This window comes from Tupaia chinensis, unplaced genomic scaffold, assembly GCF_000334495.1.
Source record: "Tupaia chinensis unplaced genomic scaffold, TupChi_1.0 Scaffold000349_1, whole genome shotgun sequence".
Lineage (NCBI taxonomy): Eukaryota > Metazoa > Chordata > Mammalia > Scandentia > Tupaiidae > Tupaia > Tupaia belangeri.
In genome coordinates, this window is record NW_006159843.1 from 189,204 (window position 1) to 202,525 (window position 13,322).

General features: G+C 42.0%; 1 protein-coding gene across 1 annotated transcript in view; it reads left to right on the forward strand.

Annotated features, from left to right (window-relative positions):
* The window catches only part of GFM1 (G elongation factor mitochondrial 1), a 47,409-nt gene extending 34,822 nt beyond the window's left edge, over nucleotides 1-12,587 (forward strand). The window contains exons 14-18 of the mRNA XM_006152335.3: nucleotides 5,562-5,724; nucleotides 7,752-7,896; nucleotides 10,834-10,994; nucleotides 11,707-11,760; nucleotides 12,235-12,587. Coding sequence (XP_006152397.1) covers nucleotides 5,562-5,724; nucleotides 7,752-7,896; nucleotides 10,834-10,994; nucleotides 11,707-11,760; nucleotides 12,235-12,366 — 655 coding nt within the window. The 3' untranslated portion in view covers nucleotides 12,367-12,587. The remainder of the gene's footprint in view (nucleotides 1-5,561; nucleotides 5,725-7,751; nucleotides 7,897-10,833; nucleotides 10,995-11,706; nucleotides 11,761-12,234) is intronic.
* Nucleotides 12,588-13,322: the final 735 nt, after the last annotated feature.

Genomic DNA, 13,322 nt, shown 5'->3' on the forward strand with positions numbered 1-13,322 from the left:
CTGCTTCCGCTACCCGTAGGAGACCTCAAACTGTAGTATTAAATGGGAGGACTGCGCATTTTAATTTTAAAAGTATACCTACACTCCTCATTCTACTCATCGGAGAAAGATGCGGTTTTAACATAACTTCCAACCTGAATCTTTTTATATAAAGATTAAAACATAGGTAAAAATGGAACTTATAAAAAAGCACTACTGGGACCAGTAGTTAGCGTAATGTCTATGTCCTTGGACTCCCATGTCGTCGACCGTGGTTTTAGCCCCGGACCCGGTGGCTTAAACTCACCAGGTGCGTGTGCCAAGATCCGGAGAGGAGAAGGGATTGTGACGTGGCCATCCCCCCTGGGGGGGGGGGCCCGCTTTTTTTTTGTCTGTCCCTGTCTTTCTGGCGAGCGCATGTGCCTTATAATAAAAACCTCTCAAAAAAGAATTTTTTTTAAGCACTACCTTGAAGTAGCTTTCCACAAAAGCAGTTTTTAGAACTGTTCAGGCAGAGGCCAGCCAGCAGGTGGCCTGGAGGTGAAAGCAGCTGGATCCCGCTGGGTTGCCTGCAGGAGTTGTCCTGGCCCCACACCGCAGGCTGGGCTGGGTACTTGCTTGCATGCCCAGAATCCCTGGAGGAGGAGGGATTGTGGCATGGCCTCCCATCAGGGAGGTGGGATTACTTGCTTGCCATTTTTCTCATTCTTTATCTGCCTATGGACCCTGTAGCAAAAACAAATGAGGCTTAGGCAGGAACAAAGTTTTGGTAAGCAGTGCCTTGTCACTCTCCAGTCTCCATAGTTACCTTCCTCTTCTTTGTTTATGTTTTTTTTTCCTCCTTTTTTTAAACTTTATTTATTTACTTATTTTAATTTGGCTGGAGAATGAGAGAGAGAACGCAAACTGCCAGGTCCAGGACTCAACCATGGTCCACCATGTGGGAGTCCAGTGCCCTTAACCACCATGCCACCTGCTGGCCCCAGTTACCTTACTTTGTCACATATAAACAGTAACTTAGGCTATTCTTTGGATTTGCTTCAGATCAGGAAACTACAGTTCATTTGTATCAGACCAATGGCCAGACTTTGTTTTAGTGTGTTGTTTTGGAATAGAAGTTCTTTAGAACTCTTTTTTTATTTTTTAAATGCTGTTTTGAAGACTTATCTATTGCTATATATGTTGAGATGGTGCTTTTAAAAAGAAAGTGAACAGAGACCAGCAGGTGATGTAATGGTTACATCATTGAACTCCCATGTAGGCGACCCTGTGGCTTAAAATTCACACTGTTCATGTGTGTGTGCACATGAAAATCCCAAGAGGAAAATGGAAGAGAAGGGATTGCAGCGTGGCCATCCCCTCAAGGGGTGATTTCTTGCTTTCTGTCTCTGTGTCTGTCTCTTTCTAGCAGTCACATGCACCCTATATCAAAAATCTCTCCACAAAGATGTATTTGTAATGTGTTGTCTTCTCATGTATCATCTACAAGTTGCTTGTCAGTAAAGTCTGTCTTCGGAGTAAGTGGATTTGTGAAAAATAGTAAGCAGGCAGTAAGGAATTTCTCATCCTTCGTGGGTGTTAGCCCTCAACTGAAGTAACCAACTTCCCTTAAAGCTTTTTCTAAGTAATAGAAGATTGCTTTTCTTTTAATTTTCTTTTTCCTTCTTTGGATGAGTCATTTATCTATGAGCCAGTCTCAGGTGATGGTTGGTGTGTGTGTGTGTGTGTGTGTGTGTGTGTGTGCATGTGTGTGTAATTTTTGACTTCGGTACTTCTTAGATAGTGTCCAGGAAAGCGTAGCTGAGTCCATTGTGATGACTCAGAAAGAACTTTTTGCTGATAATTGAATTTAAGTTTCACAGATTGCTAATTACCATCAGTTAGAGCAGTGTGGAGTACAGCACGAGAGATTCCTGCAGTCGCTTGTGTGAAAGTCTTATTAACGCAATCGCTCTTCCTGTAGATCAGAGCTGATGGCATAGGTTGTGGCGTGATAGGCATTTAAAAGCACACGTACCAATTCTGGTTCTTTTAGAAGTGTAATAACATTTTTACAATTTAACTGCTGATATAGGTGTTTAAATTAACAAGCCTCATTAAGAGAATCTCATTCCTTTTTTTTTTTTTCTTTTTTTGGAGAGGTTTTTGCTATAGGGTGCATGCATTTACCAGAAAGAGAGAGACAGAGAGAAAGAAAGCAAGAAATCATCTCCCAGGGGTGATGGCCACGTCGCAATCCCTTCTCCTCCATTCTCCTCTCGGGATCTTGGGCACACAGGCACACACGCCTGGTGTGAGTTTAAGCCACTGAGTCCGGGACTCAAACCGTGGTCAACTACATGGGAGTCCAGTGACAGAGCCATTATACCAACTGCTGGTTCCCTGAGAATCTCATTTCTACATGTGGATCCTTAAAGTCTTAGTTACCAAAGTTCATCATTAGTCGTCAGTCCATACCCTTAAATTTGAGTAATATGTGGATTACCTTCAAAATAACAGAATTACTGTGTTCTCTGGGATCAGGCAAATTGTACTATAATTTAATGAACTTTAAGTAAAAATGCCTATGGCTTGCAATTTTGGTATGACTATAAACTCAAATCTAAACATAAATTAGAAGTAAACAAAATCAATATAATTCTAATTACTTTTAATGGGACAGATGATGTTTTGCCAAAACTAAGTTGCCTTTTCCAGTATGCCAGTGGTCTGACCACAGAGCAGGGATTCTTGTACCTTCAGCCTGTCTGGTCAACTGTCTGCTAAGTGGAATTAGTTCCTCTGCCTCTTTATCTGAACTACTGCCAGGTCTATTTTTGTAAGGTGCCTTTTGTATTTTTTGTTGGTTTGTTTTTAGGTTTTTGCTGTAGGGTGCTTGTATTGCCTGGAGAGACAAAGTTACAGAGAGAGGGAAAGTGAGAAGTCAGCTCCCAGGGGAACGGCCACATCGCAGTCCTTTCTCCCCCATTCTCCTCGGGATTTGGGGCATGCTCACATATGTACCTGGTGCGATTTTCAAGCTCCTGGATTGGAACTCAGACCACACAGATGGCCATGTGTGATCCAGCTGCTTTAACCTCCATGCCACCTGTTGGCCCCGTGCAGCAGCCTTTTTGATTTTTAAATGCCTATGGGGTACATGCATGAGAGAGGAAGGGTGAGAGAAGGAGAAGGGTGGGGATGAGGAGAGAAAACGCGTGAGTGCCTACACCCCAGAAGGCCTGGTCAGGCCACGGTCTTTCTTCCTCCAGTTCTCAGTCTCGCCAGAATCTTAGACACGTGTACCTGCTGTGTTTTTCAAGCTGGGGCCAGGACTTAAACCTAGTCAGCCATGTGGAATCTGGGTTCCTTTGTGCCATGTTTAATTAATGGTTGCACTTCAGGATCACCCATCTAATGACTTAAAATGAATGCATCGTTTGCAGGTAAACTCAGTTTGTTCTTTATTAGCCACCTAGAAAAATGTTGGTGAAATGCCTTGATTTTGGTGTAAATCCTGAGTCCCGCTGTGCTACGTTGGGCAAGTTACTTAACCTCTTTTTTTTTTTTTTTGAAGAGGTTTTTGCTATAGGGCGCATGCGCTCGCCAGACAGACAGAGAGAGACAGAGAGATAGAAAGTGAGAAATCACCCCCCAGGGGGGATGGTGACGCTGCAATCCCTTCTCCATTCTCCTCTCGGGATCTTGGGCGCGCACGCACACGCGCCCGGCGTGAGTTTAAGCCGCCAGGTCCGGGACTCGAACCGCGGTCGACTACGTGGGAGTCCAGTGACATAGCTATTACACCAACTGCTGGTCCCACTTAACCTCTCTTGATAACTCGGTTTTCTTGTCTGTAAAATTGTGATGGACACGTTACCTACTCTGTGGGTTTATGGCAAAGAACAAGTGAGACAATCCATAGACAGTGCTAAACGTGGGGCCAGCAGATGGTGTAGTGGTCACATTGCTGCACTCCAACATGAACAAGTGCAGTTCAAGTCCTGGAGCCCATGACTTGAAAATCATGCCATGTGCGTGCATGCCCAAGATCCCGGGAGGAGACTGGAGAGGGATTGTGGTGTGGCCATCTCCCCTAGGGGGTGATTTCTCACATTTCCTCTCATTGTCCCCCGCCTCACCACCACCATGAGTGCACACACCCTAAGGCAAAAACCTCTTTAAAAAAAAGAAAAAAAGAAAGTGCTAAACAGAAGCCTGGCATGAAAATGGTCCATTACTTGGCACTACAGCTTCAGACATGGTCCCTAAAGCCCTGTGAAATCACTTGCTTTCTGAGTTGGTCCTCCAGAGCAGTGCTGCCCAGCAGAACTTCGTGCAGTGCTGGGAACGGATCTGGGCCGCCCAGTACGGTAGCTGTGCACCGCACCTGCTGCTAAGCCCCCACGATTGACTTGTGCGACCAAGGAGCGTAACTGTATTGTTGCATTTCAGTGGGTAGAAATGCAGCTAGCCACGGTTAGTGTTTACTGTGCTGACAGCACAGATCTAGAGTGTTCTGTATAGATGTTGAAAAACAACATCCCAGATGCCTCAGACACGAAATACATTCCGTGTACTCCTGAGGCTGACAGGCACCACAGCTTTGGAAATCCTTTTGGTAACTCTGGGGGGGTTCGGGTGTTCCCCTCTGCAGTCAGGCACACTCACACTCAGGCCCGTTTGGAAGACTGCTCACTCCAAGCTGGCATCTCTTGTCGATGTTGATACTTCTTGCAAAGCACTCAGATCTTTATGCAGGAACACACACACTCGCTAGCGTCGATGTTCTTGAAATTTTCTGCAGGTAAATTTAAAAGCATTTGTCCTCTTCCACCTTGTGCTGTTGAGGAAGAGTTTAGTTTAAAATAAAATATCTGCTGTAGACAGCAGATATTCATGAACTGTTTTTCTAGTGGAAAAGTGGCCTGTCACTACGTATTTTATGTATGTAAAATGCTTATTCCATTCTATTTATGTTGTCAAGAGTGGTTTGATATAAACACTGACCTGTGTCTGTGTCTGTGTTTTGGAGTGGCTTACTTTGTTATTACTGTCATTCTGCCATTTGTCATTTCCCGGCGTTCACTATTTGACCTGGAACTCCTCTTTATTGTATTGCCTGAGTAGAAAAATCAAATAGGAACTCTCTGAATAAATGAACGGAAGCCTTCAGAGCCCCTGTTTCCAGGTACCAGTACTGGGCAACGGGTTTAAGGAGAAAAGACTGTGTTCCCGGGAAGGGGGAGGCATTCCAGAAGTGGGTTAGCTTTCTGGAATGTAGGCTGTTAGAGCAAGATCTTTAGACCTTTTTATTGTAACTACCTGACTTTTACATTTTTATTTGTGAAATTCGGAATTGACAGAATTAAAAACTGGACTACCTTAGGTAGTGTTTTCCATCCTCACCCCAAGTAAGAACAGAAAACAAGGGAGTCTTTTTAAAGTGAACTCTACAGTAAAAAGTTAAAGCAAGGCTACCATATTCAAAGGAATAAGTAAAATGATTAAATGTGATTTTTTTCCCCGTATAAACTAGTAGGAGTTAGTTTGTGTTGGCAATTACATAATGCTATTTTCTTTTTCTCCTAAACCACTTCCAGGTTTGACTTTACACATAAAAAGCAGTCAGGTGGTGCGGGCCAGTTTGGAAAGGTGATCGGGGTGCTGGAGCCTCTGGACCCAGACAACTACACTAAGTTGGAGTTTGCAGACGAAACTTTTGGGTCAAATGTTCCAAAGCAGTTTGTGCCTGCCGTAGAAAAGGTAATTTTTTTTGAAAATTTATCTTGCATTTTTTACTTATTAAAAAGTCTGTTGGGGCCAGCAGATGGCATAACTGTTACATTGCTAGACTTCCACATGGCCAACTGCGGTTCAAGTCTGGGACCTGGTGGCTTGAAAATCACGCTGGGTACATGTGCCCGCCCAAGAACCCAGGAGGAGAAGGGATTGCTGTGTGGCCATCCTCCCTGGGGAATCATTTTCCACTTCCCCTCTCACTACCTCTGTCTCTTTCTCTGGCGAGCACACATACCCTACGGCAAAAACTTCTAAAAATAAATCAATAAATTAAAACAGTCTATTAGGTGACAAATCAAACTTTATCTTCTGCCACATTATCTACCATGGGTCTTTGTATTTATTGTCCTTCTTGGTCTTACTGTTAAGCTTCCATTTTATTTTTCTAAATTCAGTAACTGTACATACATGTTATGATAGTGATGGGAAATCTTTGTTCCTTAATCATAGTTATCATATTTCTCTTGATAAATGGAAAGGACTGCATTGATTATGATCAGTTATAATCTGTAGTGGTCCTGAGGGATTTATGAATGTTTCCTAGCGCTGTAGTAACAGAATGGTCGGTGAGATTCCCGACACCGGGGCGCTGCTGTTGTCTGTGCTATTGACAAATGGGCTCTTTGGTAAATCCGTGTTCAGAACCAGTTTCTTCATTTGTAAACTGAGAGTAAAATATTTAACCTATATTCCTCACAGAATTAAAGATCAGGTAAGACTATGTAACCTTTCTTGGAGAATTTGAAGTGCTTTGTACATCGGAGGGATTAATATTTTGTTGTATTCTAGGTCACTTGCTTTAAGGCTGCTGTAAATCTTTAGCATCTGTTTAGTCTAATAGATTGAGATTTTGAGTTTTTCTTTTAACCTTTTAAGTTAGAAGTCTTAACAGGCTATAATTTTGGTTTTAGTGGTAGTAGCATTTTTCTGTTATTATCTCATTCGTTACATTTTTGTATCAAGACAATATTTGTCATTTACATATTTTTAAATGTCTTACATTTACCAAGATTATGTAAGTTAAGAGCTCATTTTTCAGAATTTAAGCTTGAAATGTCAGAAATAAATTTATCTGTGCAACCATATGGTTGTATTACAAAAAACAAAACAAAACAAAACAAAAGCCAAAAAACAAAAACATAAAAAAATGACTTGAGTCATAGGAGCTCTAGAAATATTTAAATTAACGGGACCAGCAGTTAGCGTAATGGCTATGTCGCTGGACTCCCATATAGTCAACCGCGGTTCGCGTCCCAGACCTGGTGGCTTAAACTCACACCGGGCGTGTGTGCGTGCGTGCACAAGATCCCGAGAGGAGAATGGAGGAGAAGGGATTGCAGTGTGGTCATCCCCCCTGGGGGTGATTTCTCGTTTTCTATCTCTCTGTCTCTCTCTGTCTGTCTGGCAAGCGCACACGCCCTATAGCAAAAGCCTCTAAAAAAAAAAAAGAGAAATATTTAAATTAAGCATGAAAAAGTGTTGCACATGTATCTAACTGTATTCCTGTAGATTTATATGTGCAGCTTATTGTATATTAGTTAATATTAGTATATTTAAGGCACAGCTATTGAATAAGCATCAACCTTGATGGGGATTTTCATTTAGGGTGTCCCTTGATTTTGCCTTTGTACTGTTTCTTCATTATAAAATCGAGATCATGCTGTCCTTGTAATGGGTTGTGAGAGTCAAGTAATTCCTGAAGTTGAGGTTCTGAGAAAATTATTGTTAGCAAACACTCTGAGCATTGCATTCAAACTAGCTCTCACCTTTAAGTAACAATCTTTCCTGAGAGATTGTTCATCTAGATGCTACAATAATAAAACTTAAATAGTTAAAGTGTTAAGCTTTTTTAAAAATTCTTTTTGGAGGGGTGAAATACAGAATACATTAAAATGTTACACTTCTGAACATAAAAATGTTTCAGAAGAATGTTCTTGGTAATGCATCTGCACGTGCAGTCCACTCTGGAAGTTATGTTCATTTATTAACAGGGGTTTTTGGATGCCTGTGAGAAAGGCCCTCTTTCTGGTCACAAGCTCTCTGGGCTCCGGTTTGTCCTGCAAGATGGAGCACACCACATGGTCGACTCCAATGAAATTTCCTTCATCCGAGCGGGAGAAGGTGCTCTTAAACAAGGTATGCTGTGCCCTCGCACCTGCCATCTTAGCGTGTCTGTTTTACCTGATTGAAGGTAAGTCTGCTTTTAGTCTTTTCACCCAGAACAATATGCACCACTCCACAGAATATGACTGATAGTAGGCAGATATCGGTGTTTACAGAATTGAGGTGAAGGCAAGTTACTCTTCCTGTCTTCTGCAGTTAAAGGCCTTCCTTGCCCGGCCTAGATGGCACAGTCTATAGTATACCATCAGCAGTGCTGGGGGCCACATGTCTGATTGTGGGTTCAGAATGCTCTGTGTGATTCTCTGTATATCTCTCAGTCTCTTTCATGTGTGTGCTCATACGCTATATTATTTTTTTAACCTATCCTAAATTACCTGATTTTTTTTCTTCTTTTTTTTTTTTTATTTTGCTATAGAACATGTGCACTTACCAGAGAGACAGAAAAAGGCGAAGTGAAAAACACACACACCCCCCCCCCGAAGTGGGAATGGTCATGCCACAGTCCTTTCTCTATTTTCCTCTTTGGATTTCGGGCATGTACACACATAGGCCCACTGAGTTTTCAAGGGACTTGAACCACTTAGTCGGCTGGCTGTGTGACACCCAGCTGTCTTACCACTATGTCACCTAGGTGGCCCTCTATGTTTAAATTCATGGATAATCTAAATTCTGCTTTTCATAGAGAAGACACGTTCATAATTCTAAGTAATTTTTTAAAGATAAGCGAATTACCGTCTTACTACTTTTATTGACCATTCAAGTATTGAGAAGTCCATAAATTTGTGATTTCTTTTTTTTTCCCCCTTTTTGTTTTTTTAAATGTATGACATTATAAGCTTAGGCATTTCTGAGGATAGCTAAGTATTTTGGAAGAGTTCAGTAAACCTTCACAATGCAAACTCCTTGATAAACAACTAAAATCGCCAACACTTTTTACACAGAATACTATGTGTATTAAAACCCTGACGATGGGACCAACCGGTGGCATAGTGGTTAAAATGACTGGATCCCACGTGGCCAACTTCACAATAATAAAAACCCTGGTGATGAGCTGGCCCTACTGCCTAGTGGTTAAGGGAGCCACTATGGGACTAAATGCCAGGTTTAAATCCCAGCACCAGCGGCTTGGAAAACACAAACAGGTGCATGTGTGTGCATTCCCCAAACGCAGACCTGTGGACAGGATAGAGAACTAGAGGAGAGCAGATTGTCACCCGGGGGTGCTTTCTCCTACTCTGTCACGTGTGAGCACATGCACACTCTGGCAAGTAACAAAAACCCTGATGAACTGCTGATAGAACTTTAATCACAAACATAACTGATTCAGTACTTTGAAGAGCAAAAAGTAAATGACCGTATAGCAGTTTGACATCAGTATTTAATAACGGAATTTTAAAGTTGTGTCCCGAAGCCAGAAGTTTCTTCTCAGCCATGTCTCCCACAATATGCGGTAATTCATTAGTCATGTCCATAAGTTTCTTTACATAAGAGAACTCATTCGCAAAACATTTCAGAAGTATTTTCACCAAAGAGAGTTCTTTACTGAAAAGCTTTTACTTAGAGATGGTTCAACCAATCTGAAGCTGAAGTGTTATTCTGCACTGTTAGAACTTCCAAATTAATTTGGATGTTTGAATGTTTGAATCTTATTATACTCTCACCTTGTTGCATTTAAACATTTGTCAGTGTTTGCAACAGTAAGAAGTGTTCTGCTTATGAATTAAGTGGGATGATAAATGGAGGCATACACACTGAGTTTAGTGCTTAAATAGCCCTCAGTCCAATACCTTATTGTGTAGGTAAAGAAACTTGAGAAGTGGACAGACTTAACATTTTCCAAGAGGACTGTGAGTTGTTCGAGGTAGAACAAAAGCTAGAATTAGGTTCTTCTAATTCTCAATTAAGTACTGAAATTGGTCAAGCTAGAAAAGGAAAGTTGGATTTTTGTGTGATTTTGAAGGGTGCCCTCTGCCCCCTCCCGCTTCTGTGTGATAAAGGTTATTTTCTTATAGTTAAAAATAACTGGGGACCAGCAGTTAACGTAATGGTTATGTCACTGGACTCCCATATAGTCAACCGTGGTTCACATCCCGGACCCGGCAGCTTAAAGCTCACACCGGGCGAGCACGTATGCATGCGTGCCCAAGATCCTGTGAATGGAGAAGGGATTGCGGCGTGGCTGGCCCCCCCGGGGGGGGGGATTTCTCGCTTTCTGTCTCTCTGTCTGTCTCTGTCCTGTCTGGCAAGCACCCGCGCCCTATAGCACAAATAAATAAATAAGTAAATAAAAAATAATTGTTGGGCCAACAAGCAAGAATGGGTTTACCTTGGCCACAGACTTCACAGCAAGTATCTTTACTCCTTAAAATTTTCAGAGGTAAAAAGTAACGAAACTGGGTAACTTGGATGGCAGAGTACTTGATTGAATGCCATTTTAAGACCTTTTTATTCACATGCAGTTTAATCAGCTTAAAGGACAAAAATACTGGAACTCAATGTTGTCTTATTGGAATTTCCATTTGGAAGAATGACTGTTACTCCTATGAGAAAAATGACTTCAGACCAAATATTTTAACCTCATGACTTGTCCATGTACTGTTGAGAGGGTCCTGTTGATCTCCCTTTCATATATCTGGGTAGAAAAGAATATCCAGCTTACTTAAAAACTAATGAGCCTTGGGACTAGCAGTTGGTGTAATGGCTATGTCGCTGAACTCCCCTGTAGCCGACAGAAGTTCGAGTCCTGGGCCTGGACGCATGTGCGTGCATGCCCAAGATCCCGAAAAGAGAATGGAGGAGAAAGGATTGCGGCATGGCCGTCCCCCCTAGAGGGTGATTTCTCACTTTCTGTCTATCTCTCTCTATCTGGTGAGCACATGCGTCCTATAGCAAAAATTTCTCAAACAAAAAAACAAAACTAATGAGCTTATTTTTTCTTTTTTAATCCAGCTTTGGCAAATTCAACATTGTGTATTATTGAACCAATCATGTCTGTGGAAGTTATAGCTCCAAATGAATTTCAGGGGGCGGTGATAGCAGGAATTAACCGGCGCCATGGGGTGATCACAGGGCAGGATGGCATCGAGGACTACTTCACAGTCTATGCGGATGTGAGTACTGTTGGCCATGGGCAGTCCTGTTTTATTAACCATAGAACGAAATCAGAGGGAGCTGTTGTTTTAGGTGATTGTAGAGCAAATCGACGTGTTTCCCTGTGGAATTTGTGGCTGATGCGTGTGCGGCAATTTCTGTAATTTGCTGTTACAACAGCTTGTAAGTGCAAAAGCTAAGGATATGGTTCGTCTCATATTGGTCTTCTGTGAGTATGTCATTTTCTTAGATGTATAGTTGGCTTTCTTCTCGTTTGATGTGTACAGGCACTTTGTTAGGGTATCTGATTTATTAGGGTAATGTTTAGCTCCATAGCGTGAGCCTTTCTTAACTTCAGTCTCATGGGAGGAAGTGTTCATTACAGCTCACAAGGGCTCCTGGGAGATACCACCACCACTGTATCATGAAGGGGCCCAAAGGAACGAAATACTTGTGTGGGCTGCAGCTGGGGCCCGAGAGCATGGTGGGGATGTGGAGGAAAGGCTACCCGTGGTGTCTGCTGTGAAACGGAAAGATTTGATTTCTAGTTGTGATAATGTTAAGAAATAATTTTCAAAAAGGGTTTTTCACTTGGAGTAAAACAAAAAATATTTCTCTTTGGCTTTTATTTCTTTTGAACCAAGACTAGTGAGTACAAACCTAAGATGTCTCTGTATTTTTTTGAGGATTTTTAAATAAGCAGTACTAAGGGTCTATTGTGTTTATTTTCAGGTACCTCTAAATGATATGTTTGGCTATTCCACGGAACTTAGGTCATGCACAGAGGTAAACAAGTGTTTAAACTGTATTATAGTGCTCTTTTTGAAGACTGTCACACAGGCCCAGCTGTGGTAGCACAAGCTCTAAGGTGTTGCACACAAGACTGGGGCCACATGGGAGGCCGGGGTTCAGATCCCAGACTAAACCGAACAGGCCAAGCACAGTAACGCACACCTATAACCCTAGTTAATTAGGAGGCTGGATAGAGGATTGCAATGGCAAGACCCTGTCAAAACTACCTCTCTCTCTCTCTCTCTCTCTCTCTCTCTCTCCCTCCACATTCCACATGTGTGTGCTCATGATGTCTGTTTCTCTCTCTCTTTTTCCTCTCTAGTAGAAAGAGAGAAATAGGGAGGGAGGGAGGAAGAGGGAAGAAAAACCACCAAACAAAATGATCACATTTCTGGAATCCTGACTGCCTGACTACTTGATACTTGTTCGTTTGTTTTTTTAAATTCAGTCTCTTTTTTTCACTCCTAGGGCAAGGGAGAATACACAATGGAGTACTGCAGATATCAGCCATGTTCCCCATCTACACAGGAAGACCTCATTAATAAGTATTTGGAAGCTACAGGTCAACTTCCTGTAAAAAAGGGAAAAGCCAAGAACTAACTTTCCTCATTTTAAGTTAATGAACTTCAATTGTATCTGCAAGCTTTGATGGATCCCAGGGGGATGAATTCAGGCTGCTGAAGCAAGAAATTTTAGAAGCCCTTCTTAAGTCACACTCAAGAGCTTCTGCTGTATTCACAGATGGTTCTATGTCTATCTTAACTTTCTTGATTGGTTTTATAGGTAACAGAGAAACCTCAAATAAAATATTATTACTGAAATATATTTAATATTTATTTAAGGGGGAGAGATTAATTTCTTTTCTAAGCTTAGAATGTACATAAACTTCCTGTCCAAATTTTTCTTCATAAGAATTTTCATCAGACAGGGAACCAGCAGTTAGTGTAATGGCTATGTCGCTGGACTCCCACGTAGTCGACCGCGGTTCGCGTCCTGGACCCGGTGGCTTAGAATTCACGCCGGGCGCATGTGCGTGCGTGCCCAAGATCCCGAGAGGAGAATGGAGGAGAAAGGATTGTGGTGTGACCATCCCCCCTGGGGGGTGATTTCTCGCTTTCTGTCTCTATGTCTCTCTCTGTCTGGCGAGCACACGCGCCCTATAGTGAAAACCTCTCCAAAAAAAAAAAAGAATTTTCATCAAACAGAAAAACTTAAGTACAGGGATATAAAAGTCCAAGGATATACCTTCTATCTGGATTCAAAGTGAACAATTTTGTTAACAATGTATCAGGTAATAATTTCCTTTATCATATTTGCTTTATTTGTTTCTCTACTATGTATTTATGCTTCCTACCTCTATTTTATTTTAGCATTTTTAGAATTATTGGCTGAAGACATGAAATTGAATTCCATTCATCACAACACTTCTTTGCGTGTCCTTAATGGACAGGCGTTCTGTTTAAAAATGGATTCTGGAGTCAGCAGGTGGCATGGTGGTTAAGGCAGCTGGATTCCCACATGGCTGACCGTGGTTTGAGTCCTGGACCTGGTAGCTT